Genomic DNA, 22,230 nt, shown 5'->3' with positions numbered 1-22,230 from the left:
GATACTTGAAAAGTGATTGTTTTGTGATTATTAAAAAAAGTCTGAAATTAACATACACAATGGACTATAAAATTAAAAAATCCTTCAGTCTTTGTTCTCGAAAATGATTTAAGTTTCAACTGCTAATCCGCGTAGTGAATTTTTTTTGGAAATGTCGAGTTTTATTACTTACTATATTGTTTTATACTCGCGGAAAATATATAGAGGTGTAAAACACAGTTTCTACCATCTTAAAATTTTTTTGGAGTAAATAACAGCCTGGTATATTTCAAACTTTCTCTTAAGTTTTTTACAGATTTCGGCTAAAGTGTTCTTTGTTATTCCCTGAAGCTACATTTATTCGTAACATGTCGCGCACAGAAAAGAGTTACTGCTAGCCAAATCTAACAATGAAGATTGATAAACGATGAAATTTGCCTGTATTTCGTTGAAAAGTATCTCTTCGATATCTACGCGATGTGTCTAAAATTCAAAATAAGGAGTGATCCGAGGTTCCCTACTTCTTTCTTCAAATACAATGGAAAAGTTTATTATCATTCGGAAGAACATTATTTGGCATTTATTTATTTAAAATTAGCTCTTTCAAATGTTGGCCACAGCTACGTCTCAGATGGTCCATTCGTTGAGTCTAATTTTCGATGAATCGTTTGCGCATTTCGACTGGTCCCTGGCGGATGATAGACGTGATGTTCTGCTCTAAGACCTAAATCAAAGTGGGATTGTATAGACTTTAGACTTCATATATTCCCACAGAAAAAAGTCTAGCGGTGCGATATCACACGATTTTGGTGGCCAATCGACCGGCCCAAAACGTGAAATTATCTGCTCACCGAAGTGTTCTCTCAATAAATCCATTGATTGATGCGATGTGTGGGAAGTGGCGCCGTCTTGTTGAAACCAAATGTTGCCGAGATCACGAGCTTCAATTTCAGGCATCAAATAGTCGGTTATCATGGCGCGATAACGGTCGCCATTGACGGTTACGTTCTCATCGGCATCATTTTTGAAGAAATATGGACCGATGATTCCACCGGCCCACAAACCACACCAAACCGTTGTTTTTTCTGGAGAAAATTACACCTCTTTAATCTCTTCAGATTGCTTTTCGTCCTAAGTGCGACAGTTTTGCTTGTTTATATACTCATTGGGCCAGAAATGGGCTTCATCATTGAACAAAATTTGGCTAGAAATCAACGGATCTTCTTGAAACTTTTCAAGAGCCCATTAAGCGAAGTGATGTCGCTTGGGAAGGTCGAGTGACCTCAATTCTTGCACAAGCTATATTATGAACGTTTTCAATTTAAAATCTTAACGTAAAATGCGCCAAGTCGTTCCATACGTCAGCCAGAGTTGCTGCGAATGACGCCGAATATCTTCGTGTACACAACATGACAGCTTGACATGACTCAGGCGTGATCTATTTGGTCGAATATTATCCAATAATGAATGCTGGGTCTCAAGAAAGGTGATGGTTTTACGAATAGTACGCTCAGTAGGCCGATTATGTTGCAATTTGCAAACTTTGTTCAGCCAAAAGTCGTTCCACGATGAAATGCCGAATAATACTGGACAAAAATAGTAACATGACAGCTTGACATGACTCGGGCGTGATCTGTCCATAAAAGGCTATTGAAAAAAGTAGCTCTTCTTCTCACTTTATTTCAAAAGTTTTTGAATATTAGGATACTTGGTCTAAGACCTGAAATCGTGGGCTGCTTGAACCATATGTAAAATAATTCTTTCTGCCCACTCTCAAGTGAATGACGCTCAGAGAACTTTTCTCACTTGCGTGTACTTCTGCACATGACTACATCATTCAAACTTGTAAACTCGGCTACAACCGCGTAAGCGGTATCTACGCCAATAAAGAAGTAGAAGGATTGCTAACCAGGCAAAAGTCCTACAAATTACTGGAGCGATATTTTCTACCGCTGTAACATCAACAACATGCAACATTTTATTGAGCAAATGTATGACAACACTTAGTTAAAGACATTGAATCCTCTCTTTTAAACATTTTTTCTCGACATTAGTAAACATTTTCAATTGATTTAGCTAACTTTTGCTCTTTCTCACTCCTTTTCTACGCTCTGCCACCGCTTTGATGTTTGCGCTTTATTGAAATATATGTATGTATGTACATAATTTCTGCATTCCACGCGCTCAATTTAAACTTACAAATTTTCTATGACACATGACATGACAGCAATTACAAGAATTTTTACTTCGGCGCTCCCATTTCATGCTACTATTCGTAATAAACTTAGAAACACAGGAACAGCAACGCAGTGCAATCGACTGCTGAGCAACGCTGTACACCCACGAGAGAGCGAGAGCGAGGGAGTGACAGGAAGCGAGTAAGTGGCAAAAGTTAGTCAAAAGTTTATGCACAGCATTAAAAATTAATTTTGCATTGAGGCGATACGCGCTTATGTTGCAGAAAAACGGTACATAACATAGTTGCAACGCAAAGAATCACGCCGCCATTTTTAAATAAAATTTCACACTTTAGTGTACACAGTCGGGAAATCTAGGAGTGCAAGTACGAAGTGTGAAGTATATGAGCGATATATTTTGTAGATTTGTAGCGCCAAGTGTGGGTGTCACAGGGTCCTATGGAAACAAAGGGCACACAGCATTGTGCCATAAAATTGAATGAACGAGCGCGTGTGGGGCGAGCTTGGCGTGTCAGCAACGAAATTAGAAAACTTGTCTCTCAAAGGGTTAGTAATATGAGTTGAGCGGCAGCATATGCATGCAATAAATACGCTGGCATATTGCTGGCAATGAAAGGAACCGACGAAATTACGCGTGTTAAGCTTATGAAAAATAGAGATTAAATTTTTTTTGCTGCAATTTTATATGTAAAATGTGTTAGTGAATAATTAAATGCAAGGCATGCGAGCCAGAGTCCCTAACGCACAAGCGACTGCATAGAAATATCCAAATAATCACACTCACCAAAGCCAATAACTCATCAACCATCATTGATTGTGACTAACATCATGATTCCATGCACTTAGCTCAAACAAAAACAAAAACAACTAGCATTAACAGTGAATGGTAATAATTTATACTAAGAAATGCAATCAAAAAATAACTCAGTGCTCCCATCAATTACTCGAATTACTTGCATTCATTCATGCCAAATTAATGTGCACCGCAAACGCAAGCAAATGCATTATCTATGTATGTGTATGTATGTAACCATTCGTAAATTTTCGTCAATTTTGTTCTAATTCTTGCAAACATTCTCACACGAATTCAATAAAATTCCAAATTAAAAAGTGTTGCTGAATGCACAACAATAACAACAACAACGACAACAACAAGGATCGAATCATTGACGACACCACCACCAACACCAGCAACACCACCAACACCAGCAGCACAGTCACAGTCACAGCCACAGGCATTAGTGAAGAGTGGCGAAGCGACCGAACCGCCAACAATACGACTCAAGCTCGAAAAACCGAAGAAATCGAAAAAGACAAAAGCGAAATCAAAAGAAGCCGCAAAAGCGCCGAGTGTGAGCACAACACCCACGGACGAGGGCGTCGCGGTTGAGCTTGTCGCCCACCGAAAAGCTCCACCACCGCCAACACAACCGGCGCAAGCCAACGCACAGCCGCCCGCACAGCCGGCAGCACCTGAGTGGGTGGCCACACCGTTGGCCGCATTCAAATCGCCGGCACTAGTTAAGTCCTTGACTGAGTCGACACCTAGCGCAGCAGCAACAACAACAGCCACAGCAACACCAGTAACAATAGCGCAGTCGTTTAAGCCTCAAGTAGATACTGCACTTGCACCGTCTGTAGCAACAATAGCACCCGCCCCCGCACCACGTACCACATCAACTCAACAACTAAGTAGCACTGTAGCGCAGTTTGTGGATATTGAACGACAGCACGCTGATGTCCCAAGCGATTACAATGACGCCGAAGATACGGCGAGTAGCATTGAGAGTGTTATTGCTGCGACGACGCCATTAGCCATTTTATCGACCTCAACGACGCGCTTGCCCAACCAACAGAAGCCGTCACTGTTGCCGAAACCCAAAGTGAAAGTTGTCATACCACCTGCATTGTTACTGCAACAAACGCAACAACAACAACAGCAACAAGAGGAAGAGCAACAACAGGACACGTCACCGACCACACCATCCAGTCGCATCCCCATACGCACTGCGAATGCGGAGCGGCGCGCGCTGAAGGCGGCAGCAGCAGCAGCTGCTGTTGGCGGTGCAGTGGCTGGGACGCAAGTTGAAGCTGCTGCTACTTCCGTTGTGGTTGAGCGGTCATCAGATGCGGTTCAACACGAGCAGTCACCGTCTAATGGGTTGAAGAGCAAAGCAATGATTAAGTAAGTCGAAATCCGATTTGTGGTTGCAAATCGTAGGCAAAGGAAGGTATCTTTGTGAAGTTTGTTAGTAGTATATGTGAAGAAAGGGTTTTTATGAAGTAGTATCATGCTTTGGTGTTTGACCGAAGTGATTTGTTTGAGGTAAGCACAGAATTGAGGGAAATTTCAGTATAAATAGGTAAATATCTGTCTCTCCCATCGATTTTTTTATTGCCTCATTAATCTAAATGATAATCATTAAAAATCTATTTATAGATATACTTGTACATACACCTAACAAGTACAGTTATCGCATACAAATGTCGACTAGAAATACTCAACGTTTTGTGTAATTAGTTTTCATTGTCAAAAAACTTAGTATAGAGTTTCAAGTCAAGATGTTTCTCGAGTGCTTTGGTTCCTCGTGACATTGGTTGAAACGCGCGTAGTCGCAGTATAAAGTTTCAAATATCAAGAATATAAAGGGTGATCCATTTCGAGGTTCCCTACTTTTTAGAAGAAAAAACACAGAAACTTCAAATTTAGTGGAAAATGTTTATTATCATTCGAAAGAACATGCTTTGGCATTTAATTTTGGAAGATTATCTTTTTGAAATGTTGGCCGCGGCTACGTCTAAGATCATCCACTCTTTGAATCCGATTTTCGATGACTCGTTGGAGCGTTTCGACTGGTAACTGCCAAATGTCTTGGTGATGTTTTGATCCCAGCCCTGAATCGAACGGAGCTTGTCCGCATAGACTTTAGATTTATGTACATATCCCCACAAGAAAAAGTCCAGCGGTGTGATAACTCGATCTTGTTGGCCAATCGATCTGCCTAAAACGTCAAATTGTCTGCTCAACGAAGTGTTCTCTCAGTAAATCTATTGATTGATGCAATGTGTGGGGAGTGGCCCCGTCTTATTCAAACCGAACAAGAAAATCACGAGTTCTAATTTTAGGCATCAAATAGTCGGTCAGTTTGGAGGTATAACGGTTATGTTCTCACCGGCGCACAAACCACACCAAACCGTTGTTTTTTCGGGAAGAAATGGCAGCTCTTGAATCTCAGGTTGCTGTTCGTTGAGGCAATTTTTCTTGTTGTCTGAACATTTTGGGTCGATAACAACTGGAAACTTCTAAAAACGGCTTCAGTTTTTGCATAAGCTCTATTTTGTACGATATTAATTTAAGATATCGAAAAAATGCGCCAAATATTTTAATACGCCGGTCCGAAACTGAAACTATACTGAAGAAAAATGACGTGACAGCTTGACACCACTCACGCGTGATCTGTCAAAAAAAGGCTTTTGGAAAAAGTACCTCTACTTGGATCACCCTATATATATAAAAAGATAAACTAGGGGTCTGCATACTTTTTTGCATACTTTTTTATCACTTCTTTATCGTTTATGTACATAGTTTGTTAATTGACTAAATTAAGGGATCCGTGAAACAATTAAGAAACGAACTTTGTAAATATGAATTAAAATTTTCATTATAAAAAACGTAAATATAGTTTTCCTCAAGAGAGAAATATCATTTTTTGCACGATATTTTGTTGTATATATATTTTGACAAGTCAGCACTTAAAAATAAGCCGATTTCATAACATAAAGTCTCGAATCACACATTTCACATATTATACAACAATTTCAGCGCAGGTAAATGAATATACATAAATACATAATATTCTATGTTTTGGCATTTTTAAATAACGCACGCGGCTCACAAACAAACACCAATCAAGCTCTGTTGTAAAGCGCTCCCTCTCCCCCCTTTCGTTGAATATACCTTGAACGTAATTATAATTTTGGTAATTTTAAATCCTTTTTATCCACTTGTAAGTAAATATTGGTTGCGGTGTTTGTATTTATTAGCTCGATTTCCTTAATTATCTTTATCTTTATATTTTGTATTGTGTATTTTTAATTTTTCAAATTTTAGGTAAATATTTTTACGTAACTCTTCCGTATTTAGGGATCCTACGTTTTCCTTTTGTGTAGCAAGGTTTGGTTTTTCCCACGGCTTACCTTTTTATTTCCACGAAAAGTGTTTTTTTTTATTTTTATTTTTCAGTTTCTAAGTAATGTGTAAAATATTAATTTCATTTCACTTTTTTCCTTCTGCAGTGCTGAGAAACGCGCGTCTTGGCGCGCTGCTCGCTTGCGCTCATTGGAACAGGGCGCTCAGGAGGCGCAGAGCGTCATACAGAATATGAACAAAATCGCTGATGATCTGCTGACGACACCCGTCGCCACCGAGGTTTGTATGCACAATTTCGATTACAAACTATAATCATTACATAATATTAATTATTAATCATTATCGAATTGAATAAAAGCTCCTTAAAAGTCCCTACCCGCAGTCTAATGGCCAGCTAATACATTTCGTAACAGTTTTGCTTGAACTAATTACATAACGGTTTGTTACCAAATGTCGTAACCCAAATGCATAAAATACATACTTACATATACGCCAAGTGAATAAAATTACGGTGCTTGTGTTTTTTGCATTACTACTGCCTAATATAACTTCATATACATATATAGTGCATATATAATTTAACTGTTTAATAACTAACTTTCAAACTGAAGACTAATTTCGAATACATTTATACTATAGGCATGAATTCGGAACAAAAACTAGAAACTAATGCAACCAAGTAGCAGAAAAAATTTTTTATTATCAGCAAAGCAATTATAATTACTTATAAAAGAGTTATTATTAAAGGGTCCAACGATGCTAAGAAGAAGCAGGAATGCTGAATGTAATGTTATATAGCCAATACAATTTCCCTTCTGGACAATCAACTGTTTCTAAAACCCTTTCAATATTTGAGGTTAAAGCAGTTAAGCTTAAAAAGCAACGTGCTTTCAAAAATATAGATCACAATAGCGAATAGATATAGCAGCAGACCTTTTGAAAGCTCCATTATTTTTTTTAAAGTACCTAACTTCGAAACGCTAGCCTTTAGAGATTGGCGGTACGAACAAACAACGCGTATAAATCAGCTGTAAAAATAAAATATTTTTTAGTAGAAATTTATTATTGTTTTGTAGCAAAATAAGGCGCTGAAACGTAGGCTAACAGAATCTCTATGAAAAAAAAAAATTCTCTATAAAAAATACTTTATTTAAATTTTTCATTTATTCGCCAAACTACATCCACACATTTGGCATGCATACGGTGAAATACATTTGCTAATCAATTTCCATTATCATTATTCTTCTCAATATTTATTTGTAGCAGACTAAAAAGATTGTTTTTCCAAAAATCGCCATTAAATCGAGCGATGGTCCGGTTATAATACGTGAACGTGAAAAAATACTCGATGAAAAAATTGTGCGCCGCACCGAAGAGGTGCCGTGTCCGTTAACGGGGCGACCTCAACTGCGAACTGTCGAGTACATTGAGAAAACCATCGAAACTGAGGTTAGCCGTGCACTTAACCAATTTATATTGGCATTGTATAGAAAAAAATTAAAAATTGGTGGCGATTTTAGTTAATTGTTAGTATTTAGTCCAAAATAAAAACACGCATCACGTTTCTTTCTTACAATATTCACACGTTAGATATATACTATATAAATATATATAGAGTGATTTTTTTTAATTTTGACACTTCTTCGTTAATTGACATTTGTAACCGTTACTTTCGCGTGTTTTTGTTATAGCGCGTACAAGCAATTGTCATTTTCATTTACAACTCGTACATATTCTCAGCGGGAAGGAACATTTGTTGCATATTTCACATAATATTTTGTTGGCTTAGTCTTAATACGGAATATTTAATTGAATTTGTGCACACTTTTTTTTTAATTTCTTGCATATTTAGTTGTATTTGTTCACATTTTGCACTAACTGTATGCTTGTAGAAACATTTTTGCAAGGACGTGCCTCAAAATGACGTGATATTTTAAGCGAAAATTATATTATTCTTGAATATGTAATATAGTATGCTAAAAATTACAACTCAATAATAAGAAATGTCACGAGCTGTGGCTTTGAATTCGTGAACTCAATGTTTTCTTCTTAGAATGTATTATCGAATTGTTTTTCGAAGACAAAAGAGTAGAGCAATGATTCAGTCAAAATCGGTGTTTCCTCAACAAGTAATTCGAATAAGTTATGGTAAAATATCAGCCCATTTTTGAACACCCTATACCTGTATAATAAATATTGTTTGCATTAGATCAATTAGTTTGCGCACCAGCACCAACACCAGCAAGTTTCTCAAAGCTTTCACAACTCAATTTTACATTTTTGCACCATTTAGATTATGCCGTGATTATAAAAGATTTATTTCTTTGTATTTTTTTTTTGGATTTTTATTTAATTTTAAAAATTTCTACTTGTTTTATGGTCGATACGAATGAAAATTGTACGCCACTTTTATTAAAAAGGGATTTGAGATTTGCTTAATCGAATAAAATAATTTTAGACAGTTTTTAAGGGCTTAGATTTACCAGTTTGAATACTTTTATGGCGATAGACATTCTGAAAGTCTTCATATCAATAATTGAAACCAGTCATGAGTTCTTATGAGTATGATAACCCATTAGCAAATAGCAACAACTTATAAACGGGTTGATTTTTTGAGGTTAGGATTTCATGCATAGTATTTGACCAGATCACGTGGGATTCAGACATGGTGCAAAGAGAAAGATGATCAGTATGCTTTGACATTTCATCTTGATTAGAGTTACTAACGTGAAACGGTTGCAAATCATTAGAACTTTATTACCCAAAATCAGTGTTCGGTTCGAAATGTGTTTTCGCGCTTTACGTCCGACAAAATTTTGTTCAGCGATGAGGCTCATTTCTGTGTGAATGGCTACGTAAATAAGCAAAATTGCCGCCAATTTGGGGTGAAGAGCAACCAGACGCCGTTCAAGAACTGCCCATGCATCCCGAAAAATGCACTGTTGGGCTGGTTTGTACGCGCGTGGAATCATTGGACCGTATTTTTTCAAAGATGCTGTTGGACGCACAACGTCCGGTGAATGGCGATCGCTATCGTGCGATGCTAACAAACTTTTTGTTGCCAAAAATGGAAGAACTGACCTTGGTTGACATGTGTGGTTTCAACAAGATGGCGCTACATGCCACACAGCTCGCGATTCTATAGCCATTTTGCAGGGAAAACTCGGACAACCATTCATCTCATCACAAAATGGACCCGTAAGTTGGCCACCAAGATCATGCGATTTAACCGTCCTTTAGACTATTTTTGTGGGGCTACGTCAAGTCTAAAGTCTACAGAATAAGCCAGCACCCTGTTGACTAGTTTTCCAGCTTTGGAAGACACATTCCGAAGAAATTCGGCCTATTCCGGCCGAATGCTCGAAAAAAGTTGCCAAAATTGGACGTTCCGAATGGACCACTAAGACGCAGCCGCGGTTCAACATTTAAATGAAATTATCCTTCAAAAAGTAAATGTCATGAACCAATCTAACGTTTCAAATAAAGAACGATGAGATTTTGCAAATTTTATGCGTAGCTTTTTTTAAAAAAAAGTTATCAAGCTCTTAAAAAAATCACCCTTTACAACCCACAGATCACTTTCTGAGTTAACCGCAGATGTTAAATTTAGCCAATAAATAGCAATTGTAAAACAAAACAACTTTTCTAGCAGTATTCTCAGGCAGGTCCTTATGGAATAGCTAGCGGTATCACACCTAGAAGTTTAACTTTATTGAAAATAGTGAATTTTTTGAAGATAGACGTACACATGTCATGTATGTAGCCCAGAGTATCTAATTTTTAAATATCTGATAGCGAAAAAAAACATAGTAGGCTGAAATTAGTTGTAAAATAAATATAATATAACAAAAATTAAGAAAAAATAATTTACCGGGGATCGGAGGGGCAGGAAGAGAAAGGAGGGGCTGATTAAATTTTTAAGGGTTGAAAACGCTTTATCTCGATTTTCGACAAAACTACGAGTTCTATGGAAAAAAAGTTGATGGCAAAGTTGTTGGTAATGAAAAGAACAATACTACCTTTTCCACATAAACTCAACATTTATTAGAATAACGAGTCCTTGGTCCTTTCAACACCATAAAAACCTAATTTCTCGGCGAGAAATTGCAAAACTTGTGCATACACCAGATGTTACTATGAAAGCCATCATCCACAGATTCGTTTTCGAAAACCGCATAGAAAACAAGTGAAGAAATGCTACAGATAAGATTTTTAGTAATACTGATGAGTGCTATATTGTGCAAAAAATTAAAACAGACCCAGAGATTTCGGCCCCAAAACTAGTCAGTAAGATACAGGACATAACCGGCAAAACATTTTGTACGGAAATCGTTTGACGTGTTTTAAGAGATCATGATTTTCATGGCCAAGTTGCGCGCAAGAAGCCGCTCATTAATAAAAAAATAGATACCACCACCTGAAATTCTCTAAGGAGCACATAAAAAATGATACAGGAATGATGTTATTTTTACTAATGAGTCCAAATTCAATATTTATGAGCCCGTTAGACGTTCATATCTGTGGAGGAGCAGCCCCAATACAGAGCTTCACAAGAAAAAGCTAAGCACATGAAGCCGACTGTGAAGCATGCCAGGGGCCATGTGTGGTTGTAGGCCTATATGCTGGCTGCAGGTGTTGAAGGAGCTTCGGTTCATAGAGTCAGCAATGGACAAAATGCTCTATTTCAATATCCTGAAGGATTATTTCATTCAAAGTAAGAGTAAGACGAGTTTTTTTTTTACCCAATATTCACAAAACTAACAGATCTCTAACAAAAATGATACAAAAATGCCCAAAATAAAGTGGAAAAATATATATTTTCAATAAATTAATGAAGTGTTTTTGGAACACAAAAAAGTTAGTTAAACCCGAAATTTCGTAAAATAGTTTTTTATATGATTCACAAAAAGATTTGAGATTATGGGAATAATATGTTAAAAAGTTATAGATCTCTTCTTATTTACCTACAACAGTTTGAAACAACTTTTTTTTTCCATAGTGCCTTTGCATTTGTAGCTGGACTGGCTAATAATATACATTTTCTAATAATTTATATTTGCTGTTTACAAATATAAGGCTATCAAGTTATCACTGGGACATTTTGAAAGATTTTTTTTTCCTTTTTATCTTGTTATTTTTAGTGTAGCCGCATATAGGTTAAGCCAGTATTCACACTCACCCACTAACCTATTCCGACATTTTCTCACCATGTTTGACTACAATTACATTGTTTGCTCACCAAAGTCACTTCAATTGCTGGTGGTTTGGCTATTTACATATGTACCTACATATGTACATACACACACCTGCAGAAAGCTGACACATTTTGCTTGCCCTTGGCATAATTTGAAATTTCTTAATGGAATTTCACAGCTGCATGAAAATTGAATAAACTTGGCCAAATCGGGACAAAACCAGCAAATGGCAATGCAAAGTAAACAGAAATGGCGGAAGTGAAATAAAAAAAAATTAAAACAGTGGAAAATGTCACTGCAAGCACGCACACGCCACAAATTGTAAAGAAAGTCGCAGACTAACTAACACACGACGAATGACCCGGGCGGAGCAGTTTTGTCATATTTATATCAACTCCGGAGTCTCATGACCAAATTTTCTTTTTTGTTTTTTGAAGAATTTCATGTTAAATGTACAGTTGTAGTGTAGTGACAGTAAAAAAAAACTTCGCCAAATGGTTTCGCTGTTGAAAGGCTCTGATTGGCCGTCATATGAATAGCCTTTTCGAAAACCACAGCAGTAAACGTGTGCAGTTTTTTAAATCATTTTCTCAACGTTTTTCTCCCGGGTTCATCTAAGTTAACGTATAAGCCCACATATCCAATATTTCGGCTCAAGCAAAGCGGAAATGTAATCAGCAAAGAGAAGGAAAATAACAAAATAGTTGAAACACAGTGTAGGCGAGGCAGCTTCGTCGCTGCGTTACAGAAAGTTGCAAACGGAAATAACGGTACGGAAAATTCGTACACTTCCGTTTTCCGGTCAAAGAATGCCACAATGCATAGCTACTCAGTTTCACGCACACAGCAGCTACAAAATGTCTACAAATGCAAACCCAGAACAACATAGTAAGGCAAAAGTTGTGAAGAAACACAGAAACCTTGAGTCAGAGATGTTTGTGGTTACTAAAAATATACTTAGTAACTTAAAGTTGTGAAGGTCCAATGCACATGTTTATTGGATATGAAAAGTGGCGGCTGTGACTTAATGAAAAATATTATCACTGAACTGAAAGTTCCAATTCCAGAAGAATGGACTATAGGTGGGAATCTGTTAATTTAGTATAGTTATTGGAGCTTTAGTTTCTTTTTGAAATGAAATGACAAAAATCGATGAAAAGCTGTCAAGCAGAGAATTCGTCTATTTCTAGGAACTGTCGTGAGAACGGGTGCTAGACCCATTGCTACATGAGCTGTCGCAAAATCCTCTTGGCCGAAGATCAAACGCAAGAGATCTACTGATCTTTTTTAGTCCTCAGCAAGGCTAGCCTCTCACTAGTCGTGGGGCTTTTAACAGGTTATTGCTTTATTGGCGTCCATACTGTATAGCTTGGAATCTTACCAGACGTCATCTGCAGAAGCTGTTGGAAGAAGATGAGGTGGATTAATTCAACACTTCCTTCTCGATAATCCAGGATTTAGGCGGTCAAGTCTTTAATTTTTCCTCACTTGATACGCCAGCGGCAGCAATATTCTCGACGGCAGTACCACGGGCACTTCTTTGGCTCACTGACACAGAAAAATTCTGTACTAAGCCTGTGGATTCAAAGTTTTCCACTAGACATTCAATTGTTGATCTGACAGGACGATTATGACGACCATAAATTGGACGTAGCATTCTTAAAGTTGAGATCACTGACTCCAAATTTCGGTAGTAAATTTTAATAATTTCGGCTGGTTCTTGGATCGTATACCTTTCTATGATGAAATGGCAAACCTTACCGAAGAGAAATATCAAAAAAGCGGAAAAAATATTGTTGTCGTTTGCTGTATCTATTGGTCTACTTTTGTAGCGTCCCTATTGAGAAACCCGTTATATGCAATTTTGAAACAACCCGACCGACTTTCCTTTACATAACACATCCATACATACATATGAATGTGGCTTAATATTATTACTGCAATCTTCCTCGCTGTGCGACAGGTGCGTGCATCTATGGTTGAACACAACTTCCAATTTCAATGGCTCAGCTGCGCTTGCAGGCCGCAGACATCCTGAGAGCCATAACCATGCGACATTGAAAATACTTCGCCAGCTTCGTGAACATTTCTGCTTTCGAATAAAAATTACAAAAATATACCACAGACTCGAATGCACACCTTTCCATGTGTATGTGTCGCTGTGTAAGCACATTAAATAGACCGGAGACAAGTGAGCGAAATTTATTTAATTCGCTTTTTTACTCACCGACCCGACCCGGTACGGCGCATGGTCGTGCTTATGGCAGGTGGTGATTTTAGATTTTTACCGTTGTTGCTGCGCACACTTTGCTTTCTGCTGTAGTGAGTGCGTTATTTTACGAAATTTTCGCCAAATGCACTCAAGCAGAAGGCGTACAAAGTGCACATCTTCGCCAACTTGTTCAAGGGCGTACAACAACAACCAGCTGCCGTGTGTGGATGCCAATTTTTGTTGCACAGCGTAAGGAAAAGCAGTTCTGAGAATTTTTCTCTTTTTAAAGTGTAAAGTTTTAGATAAGCTCAGCGCATTCAGCGCACTTTGCTCGCTGCTAAGGAGCATTTAACGTGAAAAACAAGTAATTAAGATCTGGTTCTCACCGCAGAAATATTAAGTATGCAGAGTATGCTATAAAAATTAAAATTCTAAAGCTCGAGATGTGTCCTGTTGAGGCTGATAATAGAATAAAAGCTAGTTAAAAAGCGTGGATGTGTAATTGGATCGAAATTGTGGCGAATTAAACTGAAATTAGAAGGTATGATAAATCATTAAGTCACAAGGAACCTGAGATAAGCGTACCACTAAGAAAAAATCTGCCATTTAGTAAGAATTTAATGGTTTGTTTAAGGCGTTTTTTTTTTGTTTTTAGTAAAATGTTTCTTTTTTTCACTCAAAACTTCCCATTTGGGGGACCATAGCCCACCCTGGAACCACATTTCCATTAATTCAGGGTGGCATTCCATTTTTCTCATTGAGAGATTTACATCTGCGTACCTGCGTCCAGATCCCGCTTTTTGCTGCGTAGAATTCTGGATAGTCCCCCCGTTTGCTTCATTCTCCTGACCCTGATTAAATTGTCCGCGGTTATTGGGCCAACCAGGTCTTCTATCGTTATTGTTGCCATCGCATATTTCCAAAGAATGTAGGCATGAGGGCTCTTCAAGTTTTCGTATTCTGTGGAGGTACTTTTTGAAGTAGCCGTGACCGGATAACAACTGGATTGTGTAAAAGTCGAGTTCTCCAAATGTATGGCTTTTCCATAAGTTTAGGTCTTTTATTTGCCTGGCCGTCCATCTGCCGCGACTCTCATTCTCCCATCTTCGTTGTCATGTTGTAATTGTATATTTCTTTAGCTCTGTTTTTTTCCGTAGCGAGCTTGAGGTTGTGTCAGTCGAGCCTGATTAAGCTTTCTTCCCGCTTCTTCTGTGTCTCGTGCTGTAATTATTGCATGTCGTCAGCGTAGCTAAGTCAGTACGATTCATCTGGCATTTTGACTTCTGGTATAGCGTTGTGCTACTCCTGACGTGACCGCTATCCATCGTGTTCCCTCTCTAGTCTGGTATAACAGGTTTCTGTTACTCTTAAGGTAGATCCGCACCACAGCTCTGAAGTAGTCGGAAATTTCGAAAACGTCAACCATATCCACCCATCTAGCGCTTTTGAAGGCGTTTTGGACATCTTAAATCGGGAGCACGTGTAGGAGATGAGAACTTTATGCAGACATAGTGGATAGGTTAGATAGGATGAGATCGTAGGAGCTGTCCAGCTGTGAACTTTGTCTGTAGAGATATTTCACTCTCAGTCTGGCAAAAGCTGAGCAATAGAGGAGAAAGTGACAAGATCATTCCAACTCGTCTTTCTCTATGTAGCTTTGACAAAAAAGTAAAAAAAAAACGAAAGAAATCGTAGGTACAGGTATGTGTAGTAAAATATATTGACTAGAGAGACCGAACTAGGGGTGAAATTATGTCATTTTATTTTTATTCTTAAGTCGAGATCTTAAAATTTTGTAATTTTTTTTCAAGACTGGTACCAATAAGGGGTTACATGGGCTTCCTCGGTTAAAAAAATCCTTTTTCAACAATTTTTTTCTCACATAAAAAATTAAGTATTCTATTAGAATTTTTTATTTTTGCAAACATACACTATTAACAAAAAAATTCTGAAATTTGGATGTTAAACTCGACCATTGCGACGCAATTTCCGTTGGCAGAAAAAAGATGCGCTCGCGTTGACAGGTTAATTCCTTTTAGGGCCATCTAAAGTGAAAAAATTCGTGTTTCAGTTAAAACCTTAACTTAGAACTTGGACGAAAAAAAACTGAGAATTGGATTTTTGGCAGACATTTTTACAAAAAAATGAAAATTTCAGTGAAAATTTCGCAAATTTTTTTTTTCAAATAATTGTAATCGAATATTAAATTCTTCGTCCAAGTCTTTAAGAATTGTATCTTAAGAACCTGTGTAAAATTTCATGAAGATCGATGGAGTAGTTCTCGAGAAATCTTGCAAACCGACTTCAAAAACACAGTTTCGACAAAAACACGTTTAAAGACGGTACACTTAGCCTAGCTACCCTCGAGCGCACAAGTTCCCAAAGCAGTATCTCCGAAACTATTACTCGGATCAACTGGAAAATTCAGGACCATATTCTAGAGGTGTTGTAGAATTTAATAAGACAATAAAAAATATCAATTTTTTGAAACCCTTAAACCCATGTAACCTCATAAGCCAAAGGATGTGAAACCCGAACTAATAGAGTCTTGGCTTCTTGAAGTCCCAGCTTCTGATACAGGTTTTGTAAACATGTATGACTCTCTTGGAGAGAAAAGACCTTTGAATTCGTTGCAATACATTCGAAACATTATTATTTTTTTAATTGAATTCACCCATATTAGCTAAAATCAAAAATCAAAATTATAATTTTCACGATTTTCACAATATTTTTCATATTTGCATTATTTACTTTTTTGATTAAAACATTGCTTGGTGTGGCCTTAACATCTCTGTACTTTAAAATTAGCTTTAAATGCATGCAATTCATAACTTGGTGTTGCCAGAAGGTTTTTTATGTACTAAACAAAATATATGTATATATGTATTGTACCATTATATAGTGCTTTAATATATTATATAAACATTTTCATATACTTGATGCCTGCTTGTAGTTAGAAGACCTTAAGCTTTATGCCGCATTAGAGCTGACTTTTGTCAGTACATTCATATGTGTATATAAAAGTAGCATATACCAGGGCTGGTGTTCACCACTTTTACTACTATGTACACTACAACTTACTCAAAACTGCTTGTACATTATTAAATTACCGAACTAACTACCTTAGCATGCCCGTACTTTACAAGTATTAACGGGTATAAACAAAAAACCAAAAAAATACACAAAAAATCTGAAATGAAAAATTACTTAAAGCGAATCCGAATATTTCCATCTACTTACCACGCAATTCAGGTGGAAACTTGCCAGGAGAAGATAATCTCATTAGAGTTGCAAGATCCAGAAAACGATGATAACGACAGTGACGATGGCGGAAAGGACAAAATTAGCAATCCATTTGCATCATTGCAACATGCTGCAAGTGCGAACCAGCAGTCAGCCACAGTGCTGGCAGCAGTAACACAGGCAATCACAACGGTCGAAGATGAGACGTTGGAGGATGAGGAGCCGCCGGAGTTGTTGAGGGAAACTGCGCTACTGGACACTGTCGACGAGGATGACGATGAGGAAGATGAAGAGGACGATGATGACGATGATGAGGATGAGGACGACGACGACGACAGCGAGGAGGAAGAGGAGGACGAAGATGAAGAGGATGCCGCCTCCATTGTGACTGTTCATGCAAATAATGAAAAGCTCTTCCTACGCACCGACGATGATTCCGGTCCATCTGATGATTTCGACAGTATTGGCATGTTCGGTCCTTCGTCCATTGATAGCGTGTCGTCCATATCAAAGTTGCGTATACAGCCCGTGCCGATAACAATACACCAGACACTGGCTAAGGAAGTCGTCGTAACAGCGCCTGTTGTGCCAGCTGGAGTACGCACAACAACGAAAACCGACTATCCAGCACACAGTATAACCACAGCTAGCACAATTGTGGAGGTGGTTAATCCATTGATAACCGGTGAGGGGCAGGTAAAAAGTTTGGCGGTGGGAAGCACTGCTCAACGCGAATATCCAATTTTCGACAATGAAATAGAGAAGAGCTTGCGGTCGAAGCCATATGATGACCATATCGAAGATATTGCCAGGCGGAAAGGTGGTTATGACGAAGCAGCGGAAGATGAGCGTGATGATGACGATGAGGCTGAGGAATTTTCAGCTGCAGCGACAGGAGTGTTACGTAGCGACACGTTTGTCATGCCAGTAGTGCGGCAACAACAGCAACAGCGGCCACCAGAGGAACTCTCATTGAATGCCAAAATGAAGAATGTGTTGGTGGAGTTATTGGAGAACGAGCGTGTTAAATTGAATTTGCAGAAGAGTCTGGAGGAGGATGAAGATGAGCAGCACGAACTCGCCTATGGGGATTCTGACGATGAACAAGACATGGTTGACTATGTTGCAACACATGGTGCAAACCCCAGTGGGATAAGCCGTTCTGCAGCTAGAGCTGTTAGTGATGATAACGGTAATGAGCGACTGCTGCAAGAGCTAATAAGAGACAGTAATAGGAATACAATTAAAAAGCTAGCAGTTGGTTACGACGATGAAGAAAGCGAGGAGGACGATGACGTTGACGAAGAGGATGAAGAGGAAGAGTCTCTAGATTCCAGTGACTCGGAAGAAGACGGCGAAGCTGACGATGATGATGAGGCTGTAAATATAACTTTTGTTGATGGTTGTCAAGTGATTGAGAATCCCAATGCGGAGTCAACGCTAAAGTTGCAAAAATCACAAACATACACTTCGATGAAAGAGGCGGATCAGACCGAAGCAAGCAAGCAAAGCGGCGCCGCACAAGAAGACGTCGACAAGGACATCGAACACACTGTCGAAAAACTACAAGCCGAACAACGCAAGCTCGAAGAGATCACAAAACAACTACGCAAATCGGTAGAAAATCTGCTGGCCGATGACGACGAAATCGCGACGGCAATCAGCCAAGCAGTAATAGACGACGAGGACGATGCGGTCATTCAAAAACCGAAGCAAAATGTTGTGCACACTGTAGAAACCAAGACTGTCATCGGCGACGATGGTGTCAAGAAAACCATCATCACCGAGACGATACGCAAGCCAGAGCATAAACAAACGCAACGCGAACCGCAAGACGAAGAGTCCGGCGAGGCACTTTTCAATAAACTACTGCACGCCGGCGGCGATCACAAGCAGATATTCGATCAGCAAACGGGCGAGAGTGTAATAACGACCACCACCACCGATGCCGACGGCACTGTCACCACCACAACAACCACAATTTCGAATGTGATTAAAAGCGGCATCCCCAGAGCGGTGCTGCTGAAATCAGAAGCCAGCACAGCAGGCACCAGCAGCAGCAGCGGCAGCAGCACGAGTGCGCACACGAAACCAGAGAAGCAACAACATAGCAAACAAAAACGTAAAGGGAAGAATGGCAAGAAGTAAATGTGACACAAAATAAATGGCAAGGCATTGCACTAAATCTAACAGGCAGCGCTGCACAGTGCAGCAACTGTGTACAACTGCATGCAGTGGCGTACATATTTATGTGTAGGGGGGAAAGAATGATAAATATGTGGAAACATATTTACTCTTTCTGCAACCAGTTGCATTTGAAGAGAGGAGTAGTGGGTGTATATATAGTATATGCATAAACATATTGTGTAGGATTATGCAACACAAGCGAGTAGCGAGTATAGTATATACTAGTTAGCAATGTATACGAGTTTAAGTGTCCAATAGTGGAGCTGGAGATGGGATCAGCGATTGCGCGGGCGTAACTTAACAGGCGACAGCAAGTTGTATATTTGGCAATTTGTAAAAATTTCCAAAATTGCGCTGAAAATATAAGTGAATGATGAATCGTAGAAAAAGAAAATTTTTAATATTTTTTTAAATGATATTTTTAAGTTTACTGGCAGCCAATAATGCAATTTATATAGAGTGGTCGAAAAAGTGTTTTCGTATTTTGTCACTTAATTGATTAATAAAAAAAATTTAATTCGGGAAAGCTGTAAAAAAGCTACAGCTGTTCAAAAGTGAGTGAAAGTAATGAAGAAATTCGCTATATTTCGAAATACGAAAATACCTTTTCGACTACCCAATATTACTTCAAAGTGTAAGGTAAAGTAATTAACACGAAATTGTAACGAAAACTAAGCCGTTATTTATTGCGATTTGCATGTCGCATGTTATTATAGCCCCAGCGCCCAATATATGAATCCCGATTTTATATTTTTACCGTTTTATGATATTTTAATTATTTACATTTGCTACAGCATATTATTTAGTTGCTGGTTATGATTTACGTTTTCAATTAACCACCATTTGCATTTATCATTTGTAACTAATTTAGCGTCCATAATATAATTTGTTGTGTTTATATGCATTTATAATGACGATACCCAAACGACATTAGTTTTAGTGATCCCACAAAAATTCTCAAGAAATGCTAAAATCCAACACGTTTTCGTTGATTGATTTTCTAAGCGAAAGATTTCATTTAATTAATTTAAATAAAATTTTTATTTGCTTATTTGCTAACGAACTAATTTTTACATTTATTTTTGCCGTCTTTTTATACTTTATTTTCAATGCTTCCCCAACGTTTATGCGGTTTGTTTTGCTTTTAGGCGAAAAAGTAGCGTTGCAGACGCTAAATGACAGGCTGAAAATAGCTTGTAGCGCAAGTAGACCCTAAGCTTGTTTGCTACCAATAAGACGATGAGCAAGATAACGCTTGAAGAAATTAAAAAAAAAATCTAATAACATTATTTTTATTTTTAAATATAAATTTAAAGATATTATTTTTATTAAAAAAAAATAATAAAAAATTGAAAAATATTATTTTTAAAGCAAATGAAAAATAATTTAATGCAAAACAAAAATAATAAAAAAAATTGAAAAATATTATTTTTATTTAAAATAAAAAAAATTTTTATTTTTGAAAAGTTAAAAATATTATTTTTAAAGCAAATGAAAAATAAATAAAAATGATTTAATGCAAAAAGGAAATAATAATAATAAAAAAATTGAAAAATTAAAGAACATTATTTTTATTTAAAAAAAGTTTTATTTTTATTCTAAAAAAATTAAAAATATTATTTTTAAAGCGAAAGAAAAATACGAAAATTTAAAAACATTATTTTTTGAGCAAAAATAAAATAAATTAAAAATATTTTTACGAAAAATTTAAAAAAAAAAAACGAAATTAACGAGAATTTTAACGAAATCCAATCAGACAAAAAATTCGTCCTTTTAGTATGTAATTTGACCTGTCCAAAATTATACATTACCAAAAAAAAAGTGAAAAAATTTATTGCAAAAAAAAATTATAAAAAATGGAAAACGAAATATTTTTGGTATTTTATATTTTAAACTACGAATGTGAAAAAATTTATTAAAAAAAATATGTTACAAAAATAAATTTTTTTTAAATTGGAAAACGAAATATTTTTTATACCACAAAAATATTAAAGATTCTCAATTTGCTGATTTCGCTTAAAACAACCTTAAAAATATATGTATGAGTATTTCATCTTAAGTAATTCTATGTAATGTTTTTTTTGTTGCATCATTCCGTACGTAATTTGATTTCTTTACAATAATTTAATAATAAAATAGCAAACTGAATGTATTTTGCAATAGACTTAAGTTACATTTACACACACACGTACACAAAAATACGTTTAACGATTTGTCTATAATAGTATGTGTGTGTGTATGATGCCTACAGATATACTTATTTGTAATGCAAATTGTAATTGAATTGTACGGTATTATAACATTAGATATACAGACATACAAACTTTCATACAGGTGTAAATTCAATGCACAACTAATAAATTAAGAACAGCGTGTGTCACTGCGGCTAAGACGCAGACACACAAATATACAAACATACAAACATGAAGCATCATTTAAATATACAATATATCAGCAATGTGGCAGCTCACTGCTACCAAACACACATACATATGTAAACATGCATGTACAACTGTACAATAGCTACATGCACACACACACGAACACATTCAAATGCATACAAGTATGCATGTATGTGTAACCCTTAACTGAGCATATGCAACCTGCAGATGCTGAGTTAAATTTGTAAAGTGACAATTTTATAAGAACTTTGAACAAAGAAAAAAAGTTGAAAATATTGCAAACAAATTATTGAATATATTTTATAGTAGATAACTGAATTTAAATGTAATAAAATTTGAATTACTTTTATTAAGAGAATTTTTTATTTATTTTTATTGGATGGAACATGGTAAGTGAGCTGAAATATTTTCGCAATTTCTCACAGTTTGAAATATTTAAGCATTTAACTTATACAAATTGCTATAAAGATTTGTTGACGTTTTGTATGTCACCGACACAATCACATACAAATTTTTAATCTAATACTATGTACATATACCACTAAATTGGCAGTAAATTGAGATACTTCAAATATTTTATTATCACTTTAGGGTGTCACAAGCATTTTTTTCTTATAAATTTAAGCAATTAAGTGTAAAAATTCATTGCGACTTTCGAACTGAA

The 22,230-nt window shown here is 36.9% G+C and overlaps 1 protein-coding gene across 25 annotated transcripts in view; it reads left to right on the top strand.

The window, feature by feature from the left end:
• LOC105222614 (protein lap4) overlaps positions 1-21,924 on the top strand; it is a 157,062-nt gene extending 135,138 nt beyond the window's left edge. For 19 of the 25 annotated variants that reach the window (XM_049448487.1, XM_049448483.1, XM_049448498.1 and 16 more), the window contains 4 exons: positions 3,289-4,362; positions 6,474-6,606; positions 7,591-7,776; positions 16,987-21,924. In XM_049448487.1, coding sequence (XP_049304444.1) covers positions 3,289-4,362; positions 6,474-6,606; positions 7,591-7,776; positions 16,987-19,125 — 3,532 coding nt within the window. In that variant the 3' untranslated portion in view covers positions 19,126-21,924. The remainder of the gene's footprint in view (positions 1-3,288; positions 4,363-6,473; positions 6,607-7,590; positions 7,777-16,986) is intronic. The other 6 variants (XM_049448489.1, XM_049448505.1, XM_049448500.1 and 3 more) reach the window with 6 other exon arrangements.
• The last annotated feature ends 306 nt before the right edge of the window (positions 21,925-22,230 follow it).

This window comes from Bactrocera dorsalis, chromosome 2, assembly GCF_023373825.1.
Source record: "Bactrocera dorsalis isolate Fly_Bdor chromosome 2, ASM2337382v1, whole genome shotgun sequence".
NCBI lineage: Eukaryota > Metazoa > Arthropoda > Insecta > Diptera > Tephritidae > Bactrocera > Bactrocera dorsalis.
The sequence above is the reverse complement of the archived record's forward strand: the minus strand, read 5'-3'. Positions and strand labels throughout refer to the sequence as shown.